The 26,708-nt window shown below is 35.3% G+C and overlaps 2 protein-coding genes across 2 annotated transcripts in view; one reads left to right on the top strand and one right to left on the bottom strand.

The window, feature by feature from the left end:
• LOC149725799 (prolow-density lipoprotein receptor-related protein 1-like) overlaps positions 1-26,708 on the bottom strand; it is a 64,027-nt gene that overhangs the window by 8,838 nt on the left and 28,481 nt on the right. Inside the window, exons 47-80 of the mRNA XM_089891429.1 lie at positions 26,431-26,581; positions 25,849-26,026; positions 18,351-18,561; positions 17,588-17,774; positions 16,790-16,900; positions 16,410-16,557; positions 15,860-15,996; positions 15,072-15,179; positions 14,708-14,821; positions 14,416-14,535; positions 13,954-14,067; positions 13,159-13,329; positions 12,086-12,227; positions 11,542-11,769; positions 11,081-11,242; positions 10,775-10,905; positions 10,287-10,392; positions 9,531-9,628; positions 9,081-9,230; positions 8,518-8,730; positions 7,953-8,101; positions 7,606-7,699; positions 6,965-7,099; positions 6,034-6,153; positions 5,622-5,770; positions 5,205-5,313; positions 4,709-4,828; positions 4,036-4,183; positions 3,728-3,819; positions 2,923-3,082; positions 2,027-2,145; positions 1,346-1,534; positions 627-880; positions 48-205 (exon numbers count right to left, since the gene is read on the bottom strand). Of these exons, the coding sequence (XP_089747555.1) occupies positions 48-205; positions 627-880; positions 1,346-1,534; positions 2,027-2,145; positions 2,923-3,082; positions 3,728-3,819; positions 4,036-4,183; positions 4,709-4,828; positions 5,205-5,313; positions 5,622-5,770; positions 6,034-6,153; positions 6,965-7,099; positions 7,606-7,699; positions 7,953-8,101; positions 8,518-8,730; positions 9,081-9,230; positions 9,531-9,628; positions 10,287-10,392; positions 10,775-10,905; positions 11,081-11,242; positions 11,542-11,769; positions 12,086-12,227; positions 13,159-13,329; positions 13,954-14,067; positions 14,416-14,535; positions 14,708-14,821; positions 15,072-15,179; positions 15,860-15,996; positions 16,410-16,557; positions 16,790-16,900; positions 17,588-17,774; positions 18,351-18,561; positions 25,849-26,026; positions 26,431-26,581 (4,976 nt within the window). The remainder of the gene's footprint in view (positions 1-47; positions 206-626; positions 881-1,345; positions 1,535-2,026; positions 2,146-2,922; positions 3,083-3,727; positions 3,820-4,035; positions 4,184-4,708; positions 4,829-5,204; positions 5,314-5,621; positions 5,771-6,033; positions 6,154-6,964; positions 7,100-7,605; positions 7,700-7,952; positions 8,102-8,517; positions 8,731-9,080; positions 9,231-9,530; positions 9,629-10,286; positions 10,393-10,774; positions 10,906-11,080; positions 11,243-11,541; positions 11,770-12,085; positions 12,228-13,158; positions 13,330-13,953; positions 14,068-14,415; positions 14,536-14,707; positions 14,822-15,071; positions 15,180-15,859; positions 15,997-16,409; positions 16,558-16,789; positions 16,901-17,587; positions 17,775-18,350; positions 18,562-25,848; positions 26,027-26,430; positions 26,582-26,708) is intronic.
• On the top strand, positions 19,732-25,847 carry LOC149725800 (uncharacterized). The gene is made up of 10 exons (XM_089891498.1): positions 19,732-20,115; positions 20,426-20,506; positions 21,235-21,635; positions 21,882-22,121; positions 22,391-22,647; positions 22,953-23,156; positions 23,523-23,963; positions 24,160-24,374; positions 24,827-25,013; positions 25,316-25,847. Exons 1-10 carry the CDS (start codon positions 20,017-20,019, stop codon positions 25,402-25,404), a joined length of 2,214 nt encoding a protein of 737 aa, XP_089747624.1. The 5' UTR covers positions 19,732-20,016; the 3' UTR covers positions 25,405-25,847.

Here is a 26,708-nt window from a genome sequence, read left to right as displayed (position 1 = left end):
TGCTTAGTATAATAAAAACAAAACAAAATTTCTACATCCTAACTTACAAGTCAATCTTGACATAACTTGGCAGAACATACGATTCAGTTGGTTGCACCACAGACTCAAGGTTCTGATATGTTGCTAACAGTTGTGGAATACCAGGTGCAATTATTAATGTGGGAATCGCATATGGGTTGGGGGCCATTCGACAAAACACCCAGTCCTGTAAAACATTATTGGTATTTATTAATTATTGTCTCAAGTGTAATTCAGAGTTATAACAATTTATATTTCATACACAGCATGGCGTTCTTAAGGAATACATTCTATTTAGTGATAAATGAAAACATTAAGTTAAAAAAAATACATAAAAGTTTAATATTTTTATTTTTTTATTTAATATGGGAAAAATAAATAGTTGTGTTTAATTCTACATTAGTGAGATCCTACAGGAAGGCACACCAGAGGGCAGAGGCTCTAGATTTTTTTGCCACAGTTAGCCTATTACTAAAATAACTTCAAATTAATTGTAATAAAATCGGTGAATCTGGCCTGATCTAGTCATAAAGTTGGACAATTCTTATAAAAAATATCATTCGGGATCAATTGCTATAATATAAATAACAAACAAAAACTTCACTCACAGATTTCCTCCATCCAGGAAAACAATTGCATCGGAATCCTTTATAAACATTCGTACAACTTTGTGAGCATGGTAAAAAAGTAGAGCATTCATCTATATCGAAACAGCTTAAACCAAATCTCCCATGTCTAAGTTGCAATCCATGTTCACATGAACAATATGAGTCATACCTCCCACCCTTAGCAGTAGGGGGGAGTGGTTTGCAAGTTGAACCAATCACAAAACCACAGGGGTTGGTTTGAGAGTTACAAGCACCTGTGGGGGGTGTAAAAGTTATTGAAATGAAAACAGACAGGTGTTTAATAATAGAGTTGTATTTAAGATTAAAGATACAATACTTTGTATAAAAGAAAACACATTTTTATTAAGCAATAGTTAAAAACTAAATAAAACAAAGATATTATTTAAAACACCACGTTCTGTACTGTAGAGTAAGATGGATACCATTAACACATATTATCCCATATTTCTAATTGTATTTGAACAATTAACAACGCTCTTTTAGACTTGCGAGATTTTTTTAATAATCAAATGTAAATACGACCCCGAACAACCTCAAAATAATATTAACCCCTTTTAATTCACCTACCACTAAAACAACCAATTTGGTCAGATCGTTTTTCCATAAAAATTCCACAAAAGCCTAATTTCAACAATCAAATGTAGATAGATAGCCTTAAAAAGAACCAAATAACTTAGTTAACCCCCCTATTCACCCACCACTAAAACATCCAACTTCATCGGATCCATCTTCACAGTTTTCCACCCCGTCGCATAAAGTTGAATACGGGGTGCATTCACCCGACGAACAAACAAACCCATGCTCACCCACTGGGTTAGGGGAATTCCCCGACCTTGACCCCAAATGTTTTCGCCACAAGAGGCAGTGTGTAGAGTTGGCAGAGTGACCTGATTGGTTGAAAAAAAAATTCAAATTAAAAAATTTATAAACACTTTTTAGTAATTGTGTTTTATTCTATGTGGGTGACGACCTACACCGTAGCATGCCATGGGACCTTAGATTCAAGCCAGAGTTGACCCATTACTCCAACACCCAGGTTGCTACAGTCCATTAATAACCACTGGGTTGGGACAAATGTCCATTAAGTGTCTTGCCCAAGGACACATTTGCCACTCATATTAAGAGTTTAACTAAAACACATAAAAACTAGCACAAGATTCAAGGCACATTTTAACCTTTCAAATATAAATATCTTAAACACAAAAATGTATTAAATACACCATAATACCTTATTATGATCACACATATATTACACACATACAATTAAAATATTCTAAAACACAAATATATATTAAGTACACCGTAATACCCCGAATATTACGATTATACCCACATAACTTAATATTCTGAAATAAATACAACACTATGACAACAATAACCTGCATATGTATTTGCAGCTTTACAAACAGATGTCGTCTCATCATCATTATGCGATCCACAGTTGTTAATTCCATCACATAACTTGTTTAATGGTAAGCATATATCTTGGGTTTGACATCTAAGTATATATGGTATTTAATTGTTTAAACGAAATGTCTAAACAAGTCAGTTATTTCATGTAATGTCTAAACAAGTCAGTTATTTCATGTAATGTCTAAACAAGTCAGTTATTTCATGTAATGCCTAAACAAGTCAGTTATTTCATGTAATGTCTAAACAAGTCAGTTATTTCATGTAATGTCTAAACAAGTCAGTTATTTCATGTAATGCCTAAACAAGTCAGTTATTTCATGTAATGCCTAAACAAGTCAGTTATTTCATGTAATGCCTAAACAAGTCAGTTATTTCATGTAATGTCTGAACAAGTCAGTTATTTCATGTAATGTCTAAACAAGTCAGTTATTTCATGTAATGCCTAAACAAGTCAGTTATTTCATGTAATGCTTAAACAAATCCGTAATTTCATAAAATTCCAGAAAATATCAGCCTTTTTCAATTAAACTGTAAAAAGCGCAGACATTAAAATTGCATTTCTTTTATGAAATGTTTACAAAAAGCATTTTATAGAACACTCTATAAATAAGTCATTATCTATCTGACATACAAAAATTCATGTGTGCATTCATATACAAACCATTATACACCTGTAAGGTCTATCAGGACTATACAAATCACATATATAATAGACATATCACTATACAGTATACAATACTTATATCCATACATACCTGTAAGGTCTACATTTTAAATTACATTTTTTATGAAACGTTTACAAAATGCATTTTATATAAATACAAAAATTCATGCGTGCATTCATATAAAAACCATTATATACCTGTAAGGTCTGTCAGGAGGGCATTGGAAGACAGAACACACAGGGCCTTCATCGCTACCATCAGGACAATCCAATTCACCATCACATTCCCATACATGAGGTATACAAGCTCCATCCATGCACGTGAATGTGGCGTTACCACAACATTTCGAAGCTGTACCTGTTTGACAGGGGGCATGAGGGGGTTATAATGTATGTGTGAGGTGTATGGGTACATTATGTGTGTATTGTGTATTAGACACTCATGTTATAACCTAATATTGGTCACAGGGTATATAAGAAGACACCCATATAATACTTCATGCCTACTGTGGTGTTAAACATACACACATATATATATATTAACTTGACAGCGAGCATGACAGGTATAGAGATACCCATGTTATAACTCAAAATGAGCATAAGATGCATAAGAAGACACTCATGTTATAACTCAACAGTGAGCATGAGGTGTATGAATACACCATGTGTGTCTGGTGTATAAAAAGACATTCATGTTATAACTTGACAGTGAGCATGAGGTGTATGAATACACCATGTGTGTCTGGTGTATAAAAATACACTCATGTTATAACTTGACAGTGAGCATGAAGTGTATGAATACACCATGTGTGTCTGCCGTCTGGTGTATAAGAAGATACCTATGTTATAACTCAACAGTGAGCATGAGGTGTATGAATACACCATGTGTGTCTGGTGTATAAAAATACACTCATGTAGTCATGTTATAACTTGACAGTGAGCATGAGGTGTGTATGAAGACACAAAAATATTAAATTAACAGTAACCATATAGCAAACCTTACCTTTACAGTTAATTTCATCTGTTCCATTATTACAGTGAGGTACACCATCACATTTATAAGACAATGGAATGCATAAGGGTGGCTTCTCACATCTTGTAAAAAGAACAAGTTAATTTCCTTTTTATTCTATATGGGCGAGGTACTATAGTAATGCATGCCATGCGAGCTGGATTTTAGGCAATATTTGCGCATTAGCTAAATATTGTATTTTTTAAAGGCACTTTTTATTCTATATAGTGTTTTACAGAAATTAATCACATTTTTCAGATAAATGAATTAAACAAAAGATTTAAAATCAACCAACGAACCGGAACTGGTCTTTGTTGCAGGTCACATGACAATACAGCTCGTCTGATTGGTCGAGACAATCATACTTTCCGTCACACTTGGCTGATTTCTTTACGCACTGCTGAGTAAATGTGCACGAGATCTCGCCAGATGCGCATGGGGTGTTGGCTGGAATGAAAACTTGACAGTGAGCATGAGGTGTATGAAATACACCATGTGTGTCTGGTGTATAAGAAGATACCCATGTTATAACTCGACAGTGAGTATGAGGTGTATGAATACACCATGTGTGTCTGGTGTATAAGAAGATACCCATGTTATAACTCGACAGTGAGTATGAGGTGTATGAATACACCATGTGTGTCTGGTGTATAAGAAGATACCCATGTTATAACTCGACAGTGAACATGAGGTGTATGAATACACTATGTGTGTCTGGTGTATAAGAAGATACCCATGTTATAACTCGACAGTGAGTATGAGGTGTATGAATACACCATGTGTGTCTGGTGTATAAGAAGATACCCATGTTATAACTCGACAGTGAGTATGAGGTGTATGAATACACCATGTGTGTCTGGTGTATAAGAAGATACCCATGTTATAACTCGACAGTGAACATGAGGTGTATGAATACACACACATAGGGTATTCACATATAATATAAACATAATATACACACTATCAACTTACTGCAATTCCTTTCATCACTATTATCTCCACAGTCATTATCGGAATCGCAAACCCATGAATTAGGAATACACAATATCCCATTACCACACATAAAGTGATCGGAGTTACATGTCTTGTTGCCTGTAATACAAAGGGTACAAGGTTCAAGGTTTACTCAAGGAGTTATATTATATTGTAGTAAAAGGTAAAGGGCTAGTTTTGCAAAAGTAATAAGTTAAAATAACTTTTAATAATAAAACATAAACAATCTTTTTGTTTATTTCATAAGTTAAAAATTGTTTCGGAAAAACGAGCCCAATCTGCTTTTACTGTAAAAAGTTTAAAAAGTAAAATAAGTCTAAAAAACAAAATATATAAGATTTTTTCGAAATTAATAATATAAGCGTAGTTCCAAAATTAAAAAATTTAATTGGGCAAAACATATGATTATAAGAAGTTTGCCTAATGCCAACACCCCAAGAAGTTTTAAAATTAAGTCGAATATGATGTCACTTACCGCATATAGAAGGTAATTCGTCGCTACCATCTCTACAATCATTCTCACCATCGCATGCCCACGACTTGCTTATACACGGGCCTGTGTTGGAACATTTCATCTCAGAATCCTGGGAAACATGACTTAGTATGTGAAGGTAAATGGTCAGTCATTTCATGTAACATGCAAATCGGTAATTTATTTTCAGCTCGGTGGTGATGGTAACTCATTAACTCGTAATCGAGAAGAAGGTATAAAAACAGGACGAAACAAGAATAAATAAGTTACATTCAGCCGCACATCTATCCATTTAATGTTCTATTCTGTATGGGTGAGGTCCATGAGGACATGGGATTTAAGCCAGACTTGGCCCATTACCCCAAATCCATTTAATGTTATACCATACACTGTTCAATAAAAACACATATTTTAGCTAACCATGCATGTAGTAACAGTGCAGTTCGTTTCATCATCGCCATGGTAACAATCCACGTCACCATCGCACTTCCATCTCGATGGAATACAGGAGGTCTCGTTGTTTGGTGACGGTTGACACTCGTACTCAGTTGATGAGCACGAAACTGGCGCTTAAAAAATATTTTATAATTAAGGTATTTTCTTTTTATTACATGAAAAAAAGTGAAAACGTAAAAAAAACTTAGAACATTGAAGTATATATATATAAATATATATATATATACATATACATATCACAAAAAGAAAAATAATAAAAAAGGGAAAAACATTCTTTGAAAAAGGGATAAAAAAGAAGATAGATTAATCTCAAAAATAAGAATAATCTATTTTTTACATCTCAAAAAAAAGAAGTAAAAAATAAAGATGATCTTACCGCATCCAATTTCATCCTCTCCTTGATCACAATCCTTCTTCCCATCGCATCTAAACATCCGGAGGATGCATTTGGGAGGATGGGAGCATCGGAACTGCGTGGGGAGGCATACGTGGTGATCTAGATGACGGATTAATTTTTTTAATAGCGGGTTGAATGTGTGTTTTTCTGTTTATATATATTTTTCAAAGTATATATTTCTTTTTTTAGGTTTTTTATTTTTATGTTCCCATTTGGTGGTTAAAAAAGAATATTTGAATGAATGAATGTAACTTACTTTATCCTCACATGGCCGGAAAACGACAGTCGTTATAACACGGGTTTATCACCTCGTGCCAGCTTACGAGTTACCATGTATGTTACTTTGTGGGTGATTATTTTTTGGGGGGGATTTATTTATTTTTTTATATATGGCTGATAATTTGGACAACCCATTAGTGACCACTGGGTTGGAGCAATTGCCGTTAATTGTCTTGCCCAAGGACACATACACCCACAATGGTAGCAGCGACAGTATTATTTTATTTACAGTATTATATAACCGTATTATCAGGAGTCTAAATGTGTTACACACTGGCTCTGGCAGAGCGCTGGCAGGCACTCTCTCTAACCCAGAGGGCACAGGTTTGATACTGCTACCATTGTGGCCTATATGTCTTTGGGGAAAACACTTATCGACATTTGGTCAAACCCAGTTTTTCCTCACAGGTTGGTAAAATTGTCAGCCATACATTAAAAAAGGAAGAAAACATTCTAAAAATGTGCAATAACAACTGTCGTTGCCATGCCATGCAAGAATAAATAAACTACATTCATTCATTCACATCTTTCTAAACTCAACAAAGAACCAGAATAAACTATTTTAAACCAGTATTCACTTAGTTCTAACTTAATAAAGAACCAGAATAAACTAGTTTAAACCAGTATTTACCACAATTCAATTCATCTGACCCATCAGTACATTGTGGTGTCCCATCACATATTGCGCTTGGGCTAATACATGAGTTGTTGGTATATTTGGTAGTGTTAGCACATTGGTACATGCCTGGTGTACAGAAAAAATGACCTGTGGAAGTATTGTATTAATTTAATGTGGGTTTTAATATATCTTTTTTTACACCAGACACGCATGGTGTATTCATACACCTCATGCTCACTGTTGAGTTATAACATGGGTGTCTTCTTATACACCAGACACACATGGTGTATTTATACACCTCATGCTCACTGTTGAGTTATAACATGGGTGTCTTCTTATACACCAGACACACATGGTGTATTCATACACCTCATGCTCACTGTAGAGTTATAACATGAGTGTCTTCTTATACACCAGACACTCATGGTGTATTCATACACCTCATGCTCACTGTCAAGTTATAACATGGATGTCTTCTTATACACCAGACACACATGGTGTATTGATACACCTCATGCTCACTGTTAAGTTATAACATGGGTGTCTTCCTATACACCAGACACACATGGTGTATTCATACAGCTCATGCTCACTGTCAAGTTACATTATATACTGCATACTCAATAAACACCAAATGTATAAAATAAACTTACGACAGTGATCTGGTTCATCCGAATAATCACCGCAGTCATCAACAGTGTCACATTTCCACCAGAATGGAATGCATTTGTGGTTCTTGCATACAAACTGGAAAAAAAGGTTAACTTTTCCTTAAAACCCAGTTTAAACATTAGAAAAAGTAAAACCAGTTAAATTGCATAGCAGAGATTTTTTTAATGTTTAAACAAGAAGAAATACACTGATGATAAATTTATTATAAATTCAGGTTTTTTCGTGATGAGAATCGACCAACTTCAGAGACACTAGATCAGGACCAGACAGTTAAAACATACAAGTAATATATATATAGTATAAACATACACTATATAGTAGTACCTACCTCACTAAAACTACAGTTCTGTACACACGAAATCCCGTCTTTTTGTAAAATAAAATTTTCGGGACAACTGCATGATTTTCCCCCACCAGGTGACAGTAGACACAAATCAGAACAATCGCCATTGTTTATTAGACAAGGGTGGGGTGACGCTAAATAATGGTTGAAATTTTACAGATTTGGAAGTTAAATTATATGGTATTTTGCTTCCTGTTCTATATGGGTCCTAGGGTTAAAAAATAAGGAAAAAGGGAAAGGTTTAGTACCAATCTATAATTTTAAAAGGGTCTCATAAAAGTCAATTAAATAGCTGTATAGTGGGGTGAGAAAAGACTAGACACCTTTAGCATCAACATATTAACCTGATCGTGTTTAAACAATTAACAACGGTCTATGGGAGTCGCGAGGATACAGTTTTATAATTCTTTGAATGTTCTTTGTTTACTACCAAATGGGACAGGAAAATAGAACGAAAAGATGCCTTTTTTCGGACCCTACTATAGTATTTCATTAGATTTAATAAAAACTTTTAAAAAATGCAATGGAACATTATATAATACATATATACCTGGCATGGGCTGTCTTAGTGGGTGAACTACTTTTAAATCCATGGGAATATGCACAACTTTATGAATGGGATGAACATTTGTAGTATTGTGAATTGACCTAAACTTGTATGATGTCATAATAGATGTTTGTGACCAATCTGTCCAGTAAATACTATCCTCAAAAAGTGAGATGGAAAAAATTCGGCTGTCTCTGTTATCAGGACTTTGAACAACTGTAAAAAAACATATTTTGTGTGTTAGATTCTATATTTCTATATAGAGGTTCTTATATTCTATACGAGTAAGATACTATGGTAAGGCACGCCATGCGACCTGGAATCATGTCTGCTTATATGTTACTACATATGTAACTTTTTGGTGTTTTATCATGCCTGCTTATATGTTACTATATATGTAACTTCGTAAAGTACTGTACGGCTGATAATTTGGACAACTCATTAGTGACCACTGGGTTGGAGCAATTGCTGTTAAATGTCTTGCCCAAGGACAAATACGCCCACAATGGTAGCAGCATCGAGCTTTGAATCTATAACCTGTGGGTTAAAGACAAATAAACACCTACCAATAGCAGCATTAGCGCCATCTAAGTCACAATGGGCAATATATCCTTCTTTAGCATCAGCCCAGAATAGCTTCCTTGCAGCATAGTCAATAGTTAGTGCATTAGGCCAACCAAGGGCAGCTCCTGGCCAACTGTGTGATGTCTGCTGGCCTTTAGTGGAATTTTAGAATAAAAATTATCAGAATTTTGTAACAAAATATTTAATGGTAAGTATTTATTAACATGATGCAAGTACATGTAAAACAGCTTTGACACTTCATGTAATAAATGAAAGTAACTTATTTATCCTTGTGTAGCAGGGCAAAGACAGTTGTTATAACACCGGTGTTATGTTCCATACACCTTATTTTTTAATTTTTTTTTATATGTTTGCAAATTAGTAATTTATTAGTAATGCTTAAACAATTCATACTAAACATTGAAATTATTCTTCCAAAATGTAATTCTTACCCAGTATCCTGTTATGAATTATAACACTTCTGTCTGTTCCGTCCATTCCTATTTTCCCTATATGTGGATCACTCCCCCAATCTGACCAATACAGGTACCTACATATAAAAAGACTTGATACCTGTATATGTGTGTAAAAGGTATCAGTAAGAATAAAAGTAGCTTATTTATCCTCGCATGGTGAGGCAACGGCAGTTGTTATAACACAGGTGTTCTGTTTCATACACCTCGTGCCAGCTTACAAGTTACCACGTATGTAACTTATTTATCCTCGCATGGCGGGCAATGACAGTCGTTATAACACAGGTGTTCTGTTTCATACACCTCGTGCCAGCTTACAAGTTACCACGTATGTAACTTATTTATCTTCGCATGGTGAGGCAACAACAGTCGTTATAACACAGGTGTTCTGTTTCATACACCTCGTACCAGCTTACAAGTTACCACGTATGTAACTTATTTAACCTTGCATGGTTGGGCAACGACAGTCGTTATAACACAGGTGTTCTGTTTCATACACCTCGTGCCAGCTTACAAGTTACCATGTATGTAAATTTGTTGTAGTAACCAGAAGATACTTAGGCATAATGCTGCTACTATTATGGACTTAGTGTCCTTGGACAAATACTTAACATTAATTGTTCCAATACAGTGGTCCCTAATGGGTTATAAAACACCGCATTAAAAAGTTTTTTTGAAACAGAGTCTAGCCATTGAGATTGATACTTTGATACAAATGAAAAAAAACCACAATACCCTTTATCTGGTAACAAAGCAATAGCTTGAGGTTCCTCCAATCCAGACCTGACGAGAACTTTCCGGAAACTTCCGTCTAATTTTGAAACCTCTATCGTGTTCTTGTCTGTGATGTCATAATGTTGGTTAAAAAAAGGGATTAATATACTGAAAACGCATAGAGCATAAATTATGTAACTTATTTATTCTGAAGTGGGAAGGGCAGTAACACGGGTGTTCTGTTTCATACACCTTGTGCTTACAAAACGACAGCGAAGATCATGTTATTTAAGGACAAAGAGAAGAGAAAACACACCAAAATAAAATCATAAATGCAAAATAAACAAAACAAAATAAAAGTCATTAAACATAAAACAAAGATAAACAAACTGTTACAACAAAAATAATTAAGCACAAAAACTTGGCCCCCCAAAACATACACCATAATAAAACAAAGAAAAACAACATAAATAAGTTAACATAAGACAAACAAAACATACACCACCTACCCCTTTCACTCCAGTATATGTTCCTTCCAATCCAGTCAACAGCCAATCCATCCACTTTCAGTAAAGATTGGTGGATCGTCTCGATACCTGATTGGTCGCTTCCAGGACCAAAATCACTGGGGTGGAACGTTCTAAAAATTCAAAAATTAAAAACTTTTAATTGAAAAACTTTTAAACCTTAAACAGCTGAAAAAAATTGAAATCTATAAAATTCAAATTAGAAAAAAGAAAAACAATAAACAAATTTAGAAAAAAGAAAAACAATAAACAAAAAAGAACAAACAAAAATCTTTAAATAAAACTCACTTATTTAAATTCATTCTTTGTATAGAACTCCCAGATCTTGTTGTATCACTCCAATACAACTTTTGTCCCGACCAATCAAAATCAAGCGCGGTCATGTGACTAAGATGAGCCAATCGCAAGCTGTGGTTTGAACCGTTCAAAGAAAGTTGCCGGAGAAAATATCTGTTTAAGGGAAAATTTTTATTCATTATTTTTTTTTTATTATCTTTTGTTTTACTTTATGTATTTAATTTATAAAAAAAATACTTTTTTTTTCATTTTTTACTATAGTACAGTACTGTACGGGTAAGATGGATATCCTTAGCACATAATATCCCATATTTCCTAACCATGTTTTACAATTAACAACGCTCATAATTTCCATAAAAAACACTTGTAAAAAAAGGCGAATTAAATATACTCCTCAGCAAATATTCATTAATAACACTAAAATTAAAAATAAATTATTAAATTAAACATACTCATTAGCGAACAATATATATGGTTCCCCTGTGTGACTCCCAGCTTTGCAGTTTCTTCTATTTAATGGATCCCTATAGTAGGAAGGGGCACAACTGCATTCATAGGTGTTGGGGTATTTCTCGCATATTTGTGAACATGGGGGTACAATGTGAGCGCACTCGTTTATTTCCGAGCACGAATAACCGTCAGTACTTAGTTGGAAACCAGGCCTGCAGCCACATTTGTAACTGCAGAAGAAATGTAAAATATAGTTGAAAAAATATCCAATTATTTCTGCTACCAGGCATAAAATAGAATTTTTTCTACCAGAGCAGCCAAAAAAGTCTATATTAGCACCTACAGTTGTAACTGGAGAATATATATTTTTTTTCTAAAACTATACAAGCATAATTGTAATAGTTCTAGTAAGACATACACTTATATTTATATTCTTATAGATTTTTTTGGGTGAACAAATTAATGTTTCCATTTAAAAAAAGGTAAAAAACAAAGCAGTGTTTCCAGGTAAATAATCACCAAACCAGTGTTTCCAGAAAAAAATACCTGTAATCTCTGTTAATACACAACTGCTGGCACCGATTGCTTTGCTTATTTTCACACTCATTGACGAAGCATAGCTTTTCATCTGCCCCATCAGTACAGTCAGATACATTGTTGCAGGCCTTGCTCAAGTTTATGCATGAACCTGAGTGAAGATAAAAAGTTGCGAAATTTTATGAAACAAAATAACGGGAGCTACAAATTTCACCCCCATAGAATTAAATGCATATACAATGTTATGGTAATAGGCCAACTCTGGCTTAAATCTCAGGTCCCATGGCATGCCTCGCTGTAGGACCTCACCCATATAGAATAGAATGTGTATATACAATGTTGGGGTAATAGGCCAACTATGGCTTAAATCTCAGGTCCCATGGTGTGACTCACTGTAGCACCTCACCCATATAGAATAGAATGTGCATATACAATGTTGGAGTAATGGGCCAACTCTGACTTAAATCCCAGGTCCCATGGTTTGCCTCACTGTAGGACCTCAACCATATAGAATAGAATGTGCATATACAATGTTGGGGTAATGGACAAACTCTCGTTTAAACCCCCAGGTCCAATAGCATACCTTACTGTAAGACCTCACCCATATAGCATAGAATGTGCATATACAATGTTGGGGTAATAGGCCAACTCTGGCTTAAATCTCAGGTCCCATGGCATACCTCGCTGTAGGACCTCACCCATATAGAATAGAATGTGCATATACAATGTTTGGGTAATAGGCCAACTATGGCTTAAATCTCAGGTCCCATGGTGTGACTCACTGTAGGAACTCACCCATATAGAATAGAATGTGCATGTACAATGTTGGGGTAATGGGCCAACTGTGGCCTAAATCCCAGGTCCCATGGCTTGCCACACTGTAGGACCTCACCCATATAGAATAGAATGTGCATATACAATGTTGGGGTAATGGACCAACTCTGGTTTAAAACCCCAGGTCCAATGGCATACCATGCTGTAACACCTCAACCATATAGAATAGAATGCGCATATACAATGCTGAGGTAATGGGCTAACTCTGGACCTCACTCATATAAAATAGACCTACCATAAATACCCACCATTTCCACAAGGAATATGATCAACAGGACAAGCACTTGTAGGAGAAGGTGGGCAATCCATTTCATCGGTACCATCACTACAATCCATATCTCCATCACATTTCCATTCATGCATGTAGCATTCAGCGTCACTCTTGCATTCTAACATCGACTGTTTACATGCGCCATAACCTGGGTGTATGATGGGTTAGAAGAGGGGGGAAGATGGGACACCTTTTCATTTCATTTTCTCGATCCATTTGATATTGAACAAAGAACATTTAAAGAATTACAAAACTGTTTCCTCACGACTCCCATAGACCGGTGTTAATTGTCTAACACATTCAGGATATTTGGATATTATGTGCTAAAAGTGTCCCGTCTTCCCCCACCCTACTTTATATTCTATATGGTGAAGTCCTACATGGTGGCCTGAAATTTATGCCAGAGGGCATAAAAGTTAGCCTATTATATTGTAATACAGACTTTTTGAATGTGCCGTTACTTTAATGTGTATTGGGTTGAGCAATGTATTTTCTTTATTTTCTTTTTATTGTATTCTATATGGGTGAGGTTCTACAGAATGACATAAGAACCTGGGATTTAGGTTAGATTTGGTCCATTACCCCAACATTGTATATGCACACTATATTTCATTGTTGGGTAATGTCCTACAGTAAGACACGTCAATGTACCAGGGATTTTGACTTTTGTTACTCTGTAATTAAGCCAAAAAAGCACAAAAAATGCAAAAAGGCTTTCCTTCAAATACTATTAGGTAACAAAAAAGCTAAAATGAAAATAAAATTAACTCACTGCAACCAACTTCATCACTATGATCGTCACAGTCAAACTCTCGATCGCATTTCCAAGCCATAGAAATACAATTTCCATTATCGCATCGGAACTTATCCGCGCCACATGAGATGTCTATGAGTGTTGGAATAAAATTTCAGTGTTACCAGTCAAAAAAGGTGTTCCATGTAAAAAGGCTAGTGTTTCCAGACAGAAAATGTCGGTGTTTCGGAAAAAAAGCTTGTATAATTTATTATATATACAAAACTTAATATTTTTAGACAAACACATGTGTTAAACCTGACTATTAACGGTTGGAAAGAACTGTCCTTATTAAAACTACCAGTGTTTCTGGTTTAAAACACCAATGTTTTCAGTTAAAAACACCAGCGTTTCCAGCTAAAAAAACACCAATGTTTCCAGTTAAAAACACCAGTGTTTCCAGTTAAAATCACCAGTGTTTCCAGTCACAAACCCACATACCACATGACAATTCATCCGATCCATCTGGACATTCCACCTCCCCATCACAAACCCAGGTGTCAGGTATACAATGACCTGTACCAACACAACTGAAGAAATCCTCTCGACATTTACTCGAACCTGCCATTGTGAGTCAGCAATTTTTGAAAAAATCATGATTTAGCATTTTACAATTTTTAAGGGAAATTTTGTTTCAAAAAGTTTAAAAAATTCGATTAAAAAAGTTAAAAAATTGTTATTTTTGAATTGTATCACATAATTGTCTTTATGAGTCAGCAAAATTGAAACTTACAGTTTGCCTCGTCGCTCCCGTCAAAACAGTCTTTGTCCGCATCACAAACATAAGACAATGGGATGCATTTATGAGAGGTGGAGCATTGGAAGTGGCCGAGTGGACATGTATGGTCTGGTGGAAAAAATTATTTAAAAAAACTAAAACATAGTATTTCAAATTTGACAAAAAAAAAGTGTATTATAATTTATAAATCTAAAAGAAATCTTCTGTCAATTGTTTTATTTTGTGACCTAAAAAAACCAATGTTTCGTAGAAGGTTAGAGGAAACATTAAAATACATAAAACTGACCTTGTAAAAACCTTTTTATGTAAATATTATATGTAAAAAACAGTTATAACTTTTCATAAAATTAAAACTTACTGCAATTTTCATCTGAACCATCATCACAGTCAGACTCAGAATCGCATTTCCAACTCAATGGGATGCATTTACCATCTCCACAACTAAACATTCCATAACTACATGGTACTGTAATGTAGAGGGTTGGTTATTTACCTTATGCTTGTTGTGGAGTTACAATACGGGTGTCTTCTTATGCACCAGACACACATGGTGTATTCTTACACCTCATGTTCACTGTCAAGTTATAACATGGGTGCTTCTTATACACCAGACACTCATGGTGTATTCATACACCTCATGCTCACTGTCAAGTTATAACATGAGTGTCTTCTTATACACCAGACCCTCATGGTGTATTCATACACCTCATGCTCACTGTCAAGTTATAACATGGGTGCTTCTTATACACCAGACACTCATGGTGTATTCATACACCTCATGCTCACTGTCAAGTTATAACATGAGTGTCTTCTTATACACCAGACCCTCATGGTGTATTCATACACCTCATGCTCACTGTCAAGTTATAACATGGGTGCTTCTTATACACCAGACACTCATGGTGTATTCATACACCTCATGCTCACTGTCAAGTTATAACATGAGTGTCTTCTTATACACCAGACACTCATGGTGTATTCATACACCTCATGCTCACTGTCAAGTTATAACATGGGTGCTTCTTATACACCAGACACTCATAGTGTATTCATGCACCTCATGCTAACAATATAAACATTATAACACCATATATTCATACATCTCATGCTCATTACAATATAAACAGTAGTATACCCCATACTTACATCTAGACAACCTTGAAGGTGAATTAGGACACTGAATATCGGGATCTTCATCACTCCCATCATCACAGTCAGATAATCCATCACATACTCGACGTTTATCAATACAAGTGTCGTTCTCACACATCCAGTAGCCATCCCTGTGTATAAAGGTGGAATCTAACTATGTTTTATTAAATTAAACCCCTATGTAGGTGTGTAGGTGTAATGTTATGGGTGCCTGGTGTGACACTGATTAGACATTGTATGTTTTAACAATTTTAAGTGTAAAAATGAGGCAAAGTGGTTGGGCATCATAACCTGAGACCCGATGCTCAATAGTGATACCATTGTTGGGTTATGTGTCCTTGGAAAAACACTTAACTGACATTGCCCCAACCCAGTGGTTACTAATGGGTTGGAGCACTCTTGGTGTAAATATTGCGTTCCATAGCATGCCATGCTGTAGGACCTTACCCATATAGAAAACAATGTACGGTCTTGGTTTTACACATAACAGTCTTATATACTTGACTGTGAGCATGGGAGTGGCAACCATGGATAAACAACTCACCTGCAACTTCTGGTTCTACAGTAAATATCAGTTTCATCTGCCCCATTACTACAATGAGGTGTACCATCGCATGTGTATATATAAGCCACACATCTTAGGTGTTGGTCCTCTCCACAGTCAAACTGATCATTTGTGCATACTGTGTGAGCTGTAAGGCAAAATAAAGATTGAATGTAACTTATTTACCTTCACGTGGCCGCAAAACGGCAGTCGTTATAACACAGGTGTTCTGTTTCATACACCCCGTTTACCACTTATTACAAAAAAATAGGCAAACTTTATGAAATTAACAGTTAGATTAAAAAAAGTCCACAAATAATAACCTTAATTTAATCTTACACCAAACAAATTGTAAAAAACGTCAAAATGCACCAACTTACCCCCACATTCGTCCGATATTACCCCATCAGGGCACATGCACGCTGCTGAACCATCGTCAAGTACGACACAGCGATATTTACAAGATGCCGAGTCACAGGGATCTCGACCGCCTAAAATATTTTTTGCAAATACAGTTACACTCATGGTTGTCAAACATAGGGAACCTCATTGATTAATGTGGTGAATGCAATATACTTTGGTTCTGTTTGTTTGTATAGACACCTAACAACAAGGTAAAATCTATTTTAGGATTAAAACTGGGGTGACATTGTTAAAATACAGTTACACTCATGGTTGTCAAACATTGGGAACCTCATTGATTAATGTGGTGAATGCAATATACTTTGGTTCTGTTTGTTTGTATAGACACCTAACAACAAGGTAAAATCTATTTTAGGATTAAAACTGGGGTGACATTGTTAAAATACAGTTACACTCATGGTTGTCAAACATTGGGAACCTCATTGATTAATGTGGTGAATGCAATATACTTTGGCTCTGCTCGTTTGTATAGATACCTAACAACAAGGTAAGATCTATTTTAGGATTAAAACTGGGGTTCTAAAACATATCTTGTCACCCCTGTTACGAAAACAGAGTGACACTGACAACCCCTACGTTATGCAGTTGAATTTAGGAGCCATGTTTTAGAGTAAGAACAGATATTAACAAAATATAACTTAAATTTATAGTCATAAAAGATGGCCTTCAGACTTATAAAACGCCTAGCATCAACACTATACTTTTAATACTTACATTATATATATAAAAATAATATTATATATATAAATGCTCACATTTATCATCATACACAGCCATTACACCCAGTGGGTGAGGGTAGCTTCTGTTTCTCATGATTTCTAATGCCCCGCCATTCCATTTGTTAGCTCTTAATATCATCCTATTGCCCCAATCACTCCAGTATAAGTATTTACCAAGTACAGCAAGGGAGAAGATATGATCCAGACCATTGGATATTATAACCTGGGAAATATAACTGTTGAACTATAAATATTTAAATGAATGAATGTAACTTATTTATTCTACGTGGTGGGGCAACGACAGTCATTGTTACACGAGTGTTCTTTTTTATACACCTCTTGCCTGCTTATGAGTTACCACGTATGTAACTTTGTGGGTGATTACTTTTGGGGGAAAGATTGGTCCAATTCATTGGATATTATAACCATTGAAATACAAAAACATTAAATTATAACTATTAGATGTGGCCAATTTTCTTTTGGCAATTGTACAAAAAACCTGCTGTAGTTACAGTATGATCCATAGCATTGGAAATTATACCCTGGGAAAAATTTAATTTGTAAATTATAACTATTTGAGTGAATGCATTAAAGTAACTTATTTATCCTCTCGTGGTTTGGCAACAACAGTAGATATCATACAGGCTTAATGGGCCAAATCTGGTCTAAAACCCAGGCCCTCACCCATATAGAATAGACGTAAACTAAACACCTAGAAATATTAATAAATTAGATTAATGCTCACTTTTCTATTACCATACCCCATAGTAAAATAAAAGTAAATAGCAGTAACACCAACCTGTCTATTTCCACCATCAAAGTCACATCTTTCAATTTTATCTAACGAGGCGTCGGCCCAATATAATTGCTTCACTATGATATCTATGGTAAGAGCATTCGGTGTTTTAATCTTCGTTGAAATTATTGATTTGATATTACGGCCACTAGATGTTGATCTTGAGACACTCGCGTTTCTTTCGTTCCAGTTGGTCCAGAAAATGTAATTTGGTCTGTGGGTAAAATATGTTTGTTGTTAATGGTTTGACAGTGAGCATGAGGTGTATGAATACACCATGTGTGTCTGGTGTATAAGAAGACACCCATGTTATAACTCAACAGTGAACATGAGGTGTATGAATACACTATGTGTGTCTGGTGTATAAGAATGTTATACCCATGTTATAACCTCGCAATGAGGTGTAAGAATACACCATGTATTTAGTATATAAGAAAATACTTTATGTATAAAAAAACAAAGAAATTTTAGTCACAAAGTAATATTTAAGTTAATAAAACAATTTAAAGGGGACAGAATTCTAGGATTTTGAAACAAATTCTATTTTTTCATGTCATTAGTTGGACAATGGAGTAGGCACGCGTGTAACAATGACTGATTATTGAGTAACAATAGAAGAGATAGAATGAAAGTCATTGAATTGTTTACAAGGAATCTGTTCAAACAAATAGTGACCGTAGTGGCAGAAGACTTTATTTTTCAAAAAAAACTGTGGATTTTTATGCCAGCTCAGTTCTGTGCTAAAATTGTTTTAGACAATTGGCTTTTTTATTTGGGTATATGAATTTTTATGGATTATTTGGCAGTGCATGTTAGGCTACTAAAAAAATAGTATATTTTTATGTAAGCTATAGTTTGTTATTGCTCTATTATTTAGTTTTCGTTGTTGGTTTATGATTACTGTTTAAAACTATTTTTATAAACACGGTAAGGATATTTGGATATTATGTGCTAAAGGTGTCCCATTTCCCCCCTACTATATATAAAACTTGCTGTATAAAGGCATTTAAAGGTATTAGGAATTAAATGCCATGTATACTTAGTAGGCGTGCCAGGTTACTAGAACGTACACACTGTGTTGTGATAATGGCTATTATGACAAAGCTATTGTGACATGTCTATTGTTAAACATGAATAGTGGGATTTAATTCGAAGGCATATTTCGCTATGAGAAGTTCTGTAATAGGATATTAGGTCAAAGCAGTGCTGCGAGATTATTATTTGGAATAATAATGTCTTTTTTGGATATGTTAAAATTTGGTTGTATAGATTTTAAAATTGTATTAATTTTTAATGGTAAACACTGCTGAAAAGTGAAACGTTTAACTTTTTTTAGCATTTGCTCATCTTTAAGTTTTAAGTAGTAAGGGTAAATGGACAACTGCATTATGATATTATTTTAACATGTGTTTATGTAAGTTAAGTTATATTTGACCAACACTTTAGTATTTTTGACAGCTAGTTTTACAAAGCATCATATAGAACTTAAACTATATTCCACAGCAAACATAATATGTAAGTGGTATTGAAAGTTATTAATCTGTATATAGATCTGGTTATAGTTGCAAAAAGAGCTAGCTTTACAAAGTATCATATAAATTACCCTCCTACAGACCAGACATATGTACATGGTATTTAAACTTGTAGTTCTAGATTTGGTTAAGGTCGTATGAGAGAAATGTCTTTAACAAAGAAGCAGAAAGAAGAAGAGAAACATCTACAGCATGTCATGGAGGCTTTGGAACAAGATAATGTGGAAAAGATAAAGGTAATTATGTTTGTATGAAGTGTTGGGGTAATGGATCATCTCTGGTATAAATCTTAGGTGGAATGTGGGACCTCACTCATATAGAATTAAAGATACATGCCATAGTAATGGGCCAACTTTAGCCTAAATTTCAGGTCCCATGGCGTGCTATGTTGTAAGACCATTCATGGAGAATGTGTGTGTTTGTGTATATGTATATAATGTGTATGTATCGATACATAAACACTTGTTTAATAGATGTTTTGTATGTCACTCCATATGTTATACATGTACAAGATTTCTCTGCCATATTGTACAATCTTTATAACAGAATGCCATATCCACAAAGAAACACGGGAAAGGCTTTGTTTTAACGAGCAAGTTCTCCAAGAAAAAACGACCAAACTCAAAGGTTAGTTTTAAATATAATATTATCAAAAATCACAACAATTCCAGACACCATGCATTACAAAGTTAAAGGCTTAAACTTAGACGTATCCAAAGACATAGCATTGGTTATATCTAAAAGTACATCACCCACAAAGTAACATAGGTGGTAACTTGTAAGCTTGCACAAGATGTGTGAAACAGAACACCCGTGTTATAACGACTGTCGTTTTCCGGCCACACGAGTATAAAGTAAGTTACATTCATTCATTCACATATTATTGGCATTGGCAATATATAAAAGTGCTAAGTTTTGGTTATATATTAGTACATAGTATTTGCTTTTTCATTGAAAAGTAAACATGAATAAAACAAATATTACCTAAATAAACAAAGCCAGTGTTGATACCGTGTCAATAAGTCTGGGGATTGTATAACTTATGCTTTAAATTTGGGTTGCTATAACACAATGTATGGATACAAGCTGTATTTGGGAGCTGGTTTAAAAGTTAGGTTGTGATTTTGATTAAGGTATCCGTATGCCTGACAGGAACTGTTTATGAATTAAAGTAGATTGAAATATTGTTTATAAAGAATGTTATGTATTTTATAAGCCACTAAGGATTAAGTACCTTTAGGCAAGTCAAGCATTTAAGAAATTTACATTAAAGCAAGAAACATTTTCGAAGTGATATCTTTTGGTTCTTACAAAAGTTTTTAAGTGTGAAATTTTGTTGTAAATATTCGAATTAGGATCAAAGAAGGTCCCCCCAGATGCCTGTTGTGGTTGGATCACCTTTCGGCTCCCCTCCTCCCTCCAGGAAGTCTTCCCCGTCTCCTTCACGAGGCCGACACCTTATTGAGAAGACTTATATCACGGAAACTGATCACGATTGTGAAAAAGATCACGATCATAAAAATAATCGTGATTTACCGAAAAAAGTTGACATGGCATCCCAGTTTGAAGAGGTTGCTATAGAAACGATCCCAGAGCCTCCACCAGGTACTCCAGAGCCAAAAACCGCATCCAAGGAAGATCCAGGAATCACAGAGGCTCCAGAAGAGGTTCCAGTGATCCCGGAGTACAAAGAGGAGAAGGAGGAGCAGGTAAAAGAGGAAGTGAAGAAAAATAGGAAAAAAGGAAGAAGAATATCGTGAGTTGGATTATTACAAATATTTACGTTTATTGACTCGACACTGCTACAATAGTGGGCGTATGTGTCCTTGATCACTTAACAAAAATTGCTTTAAGCCTGTGGTCCCTTATGGGTTGTCTATATTATCTATCATATAGAATAATATTCACCTACTAAGTTACATATGTGGTAACTCGTAAGTGTAAAACATAGACAATTGTCATTGCCCGGCCACACAGGAATAAGTTACATTAATTCATACAGATCCGCTAACTATGCACGACTAGCTTTGTCCCAAACCCCAACCTACTATAAGTTGGAGACAAAGCTGAATAAGATAAACAAAGAAGATAACCCTGCTCCTGTAAGGACCAATGTGTTTGAAACAAGAGTAAAAAAGGAAGGAGGAAATGCTGTGTCCCCGTTCTACACGCAGCTGGAAATCCCCGAAGGAGCTTTGAGGAGCGATGTGCTTGTCAAGTTTGTTACACAGGATTATAAAGGGTGGGTGGGCTTGGCAGTGAGCATGAGGTGTATGGGTTATTGTGAATTGTGTATTAAATGTATACGTATTGTAACACAACAGTGAGCATGAGATGCATAAATACATCATGTGTGTCTGGTGTATAAGAAGACACCCATGTTATAACTTGACAGTGAGCATGAGGTGTATGAATACACCATGTGTGTCTGGTGTATAGGATGACACCAATGATATTATAACCCCAAACTATGTACAAAAACACATATAAAATAACAGTCTTTCATTTTAGCATGGAAATATCGTTGGGACAAGATGACAAGTTATGCAGCCACGTAGTTGACATTGGCATGGCACATGCCGCGTATACCCTGCACAAAGATGCCACGCTAAGGATGCGGATTCTAGGGGAGTGTGTAAATGTATATGATGACGTGATTATACTTTGTACACGCCACTTCCAGTGGGAACGAGTTCCAACTCGGGTGGAGACAAAGAAACATAACGGAGATAATCACCTTTATGCAGTGACCAACACACAGTTTTTAGGTATGGTTTTCTATTGGCTTACTTTTGAGATTTGTTTGGAAATATATTCTTAAACCTTTTTTAATTCGCTTTTATTTAAAACTTGATTTGCTTAACTTTTTTTTGGCTATTTATTGCGTATTGTAACATAATGTGTTTTTATTGATGGGGCAAAATATTTTTCAGTCCTTCTACTCATGGCAAAGATTGTAAAAGTAAAAAAACTATATGTTTATCAGAAATATAGGCTGTAAAGGCAGCACTTTAACATATTTCCACAGAAACCATAAAGGCAACACTGTAAATTATTTTTTGTCAAAATGCAGGTAAATTTGTGGTAATCACATCACCAAGAGTTGACAGGTTTGTTTTAACATCCGCTGGTGATCTCATCCGATCCACGATTGATCCGGATGTTGCTCTTCATCTCGAGGAAGCCACTATCGGTCATCTGGACCACTTGGTGGAGCTATACGTGAGGAGAATGCGAGAAGACGCAGTTGTTAATACAGGGACAAGTAACGTCAATGGTAAGACTTGAATGTTGACGCCGGTCATGTAATACTTGAAACTAGGTCATTTTTTCTGCATGCTAACAGTTTGGACAACCCATAGGTGACTACTGGATAGGACACTTCCGTCCACAATGGTAGCAGCATTGAGCCTTGAATTCATAAACTCGAGGTCATAAGCAGGCGTGCTAATCAATGTGCCAGATGCTTGTATAAGAATTAAGCAGAGTCTGTTATATTTATTTTAAATGCGAAACAGTTTTTGCCAAAACTTCACCAAGAAATATTCGAAACTAAGCGACAGTTGGGCCAATACCCCAAACACTATAGCCACAATATTATCAGTATTTAGATAAAATTTCACAAATAAATATCCCACCACAGGTATAGATGGAAGACTAGTTGCATCAAGTTCCATCATTTCAGTCACCAAGCAATCTATGGGGAAGACACCATCGTTACAACATGGTGTAACTCTTCCTACTAAGGTTACGCTGACCGTTCCTGTGACGACAGTGAGCCACCAAAAGGCACCAGAGAGCTGGACAAGTTTGAAAGTGATGCACAAATTTGGGGATGGGGAATGGAGTGATATAACTTTACAGCAAAATTTGCTGCCGTCTCCAAAATCTGCGCAGTCTGGAAATTCTGTTAGTGTTACTGTCACAGTTCCTTGTCAATTAATGGTGCTGGCTTTCTCGGAGAAAGAAAAGGCGCAGAGGAACATAGAAATAGAAGAATTATGCGAAGAGTTGGTATGGAATAATAGAATGTTTGATGTGAAGGTACTTGTACATCAAAAAGTTGAGAGGCCAGAAATTATAAGTGAGTGATTTTGGCTTGAGTTGGTTGCACCACTTTTTACAGGTGTTTATATAAGTTAAGTTGTATTTGACCGACACTTTGGTATTTTTACCAGCTAGTTTTACAAAGTGTCAACAAAACAATAACCTTGAATTGGTTGCACCACTTTACACAGGCATTAACATGCACATAAAAAAACATCCTATTTAATTTCAAGGTGTTCATATCGTTCCAAAAGAAGCTGCCGAATTAATATCAAAAGCTATGGAGCAAAACCAAGAATGGAAGAAGACTGAAGACAAGTCACACGAAGGCATTCGATTGGCTGAAAGAGAGCATGTGATCATGCGTCTCAGGGACGGATTGAAACTAACAATAAATCAAATTTCGCCGAAAATTCAGTTTAACAGCAGGAGATGGCAAGGGTTTGAGGTAATGTAAAATGATTGTGATGTTATTCTATTCTATGTGAGTGGGGTCCTATAGGAATGCACGCCATGGGACCTGTGATTTAGGTGGGGTTTGAGATAATATATGATTTATACAGCCACTGTAGAAGTAATGGAACAACTCTGTTCTAAATCTCAAGTCCCATCGCATGCCATGGTGTAAGACATTAATAGGAGTAATTTATAAGAAACAAGGATGATTGTGATGTCATACAGAAGGTTGTGATGTGGTAATATAGGTTCACAGTAATTTGTAGCGTAGTGGCTAACCAGTGAGGTACTTGCATTCTAACCAAAGGATAGTGGGTTTGATGCTTGATGCTGCTACCATTCTTGGCGCATGTGTCCTTGGGTAATGGGCCATGCTGTAGGACATTAGAATAGACCAAACCAAACATTTTAAAAAGATTCAATTTTGACTTACATCTATCACAGTATCAACTAGAAGCAACAGAAGAATCATTCGCAAATATTTCTGAAGCAATTACAGGCAGTATAGAGTTCTACCATGTGGATGGTGACATCACAGATGGTTCATTGTTACATAGTAGTGACATCACAATACCAAGAAAAAAAGCAAAACCTTATAAACCTACAGTGGTTGTACGTCCAGTACCAAAAGGTGGGAAAATATGTTTAGACAATGAATGAGCGAATGTAACTTATTTATCCCCACGTGGTTAAGTAACGACAGGCATTATAACAGGTGCTTTGTTTCATACACCGCGTGCTTACTTACGAGTTACCATGTATGTAACTTTGTGGGTAATTGTTTAGGGTTTTTTACAGTTTTTTTTTAATGTATGGCTGACAATTTCAGTCGCACATATGCATTCTAAGGATAGATTAAGGGCATCAATTGTTTTAAAATCTAATATTATATATTCTAATTTACACAAAACATGCCGAAAACTATTTTTTCAGTCCAAGTTTTTCGAGAGTACAAGCTAAAATGGATGAAAAACCTTTCAGCGAGCGAACAAGAAAAATACAAGTCAATTAACACGCCGTGACCATAGACATCTTATAACCACAAGAAAAGAAGTAAATAACAATTGGGACCATTCCACTGTGATTCTAACATACAGTGCCAGTGTCATAACTGTGTTTTTTAAGTTTTTGATAACTTTTTTTTTAAATTCATTAATTTATTAATAGTAAGCGTTTTTAACATTTATTATGACTTGTGTATTATGAACACTGTCCAGTTTGTATCATGTATAAAAGAAATGCTGTATATAATATTTAACTTTTAAAAGTATTATGTTTAGTCTCAGTAGAATTTTGTGATCTAATTTAATTGCACCACTTTTCACAGGTGTTTATATAAGTTAAGTTGTATTTGACCGACACTTTACTATTTTTGACGGCTAGTTTTACAAAGTGTTAACAAAACAATAACCTTGAATATTATGCTAGGTTTAGCGGATCATTAATAAAAAATCACACATTCTTACCTCGCACATTCGTAAAGCACTAGTGCCCTCAAGCGGTCATTTACATCTTGTTCAGGTACTATGATTTCTATGTTGGTAGAATTAAGAAGCTGACGTCGTATGTCCCGCTGGACTAAGCTTGTCCAATACAGAGCGTGTTCAACTTTGTGGTAAGCTAAGCCTTCTACAGGACCAACATCTGAACAAAATAATAGAAAAGTTGACAACTTTTGGTGGAGAGGCATTTATAAGACATATTTCGATAAAAACAGGGCCTAAAAATATATGTATATATATTTAGACAACCCGTTAGTGACCACATGGTTGAAGCAATTGCCAGTAGTGTCTTGCACAAGCACACATACACCCACAACAGTAGCAGCGATGAGCCTTGAATAGGCCTTTATTAGACATATTTCGAATAAAAGACAAATATATATAAAATATTAAAGGGCTTAAAATTATAGACAAAACAACAGTTTTTAAACATGCTAACAGTTAAAAACATATTTACATTTAATTGGAAGAAATTAAGCGTGGTCGCTACACCTAGCAGACAAACCAGCCATTTATATTTAAATATTATTAAGTTAAACAAATTACCTCTTGCTACAAGTTGTGGATTTGATATTGAACGTCCATTATATGTAGTGTTCACGCTGTATATGTTACGCATAGTCATATCACTGTAGAACATACGATGGCCTTTATAATCCATTGCCAGTGCTATCACGGATTTCATGAGGTCAGGATTCTGTGAAAATCACATGAAAATATGAGTATCATGAGACTTATGAAAATTTTAGTATTTTATTGGTTGCACCATTTTTCCCAGGTGTTTATCTAATCTAAGTTGTATTTGACCAACACTTTAGTATTTT

Source organism: Ciona robusta, chromosome 13 (assembly GCF_009617815.1).
Source record: "Ciona robusta chromosome 13, ASM961781v2".
NCBI lineage: Eukaryota > Metazoa > Chordata > Ascidiacea > Phlebobranchia > Cionidae > Ciona > Ciona robusta.
This window is presented reverse-complemented; position numbering and strand designations above follow the sequence as displayed.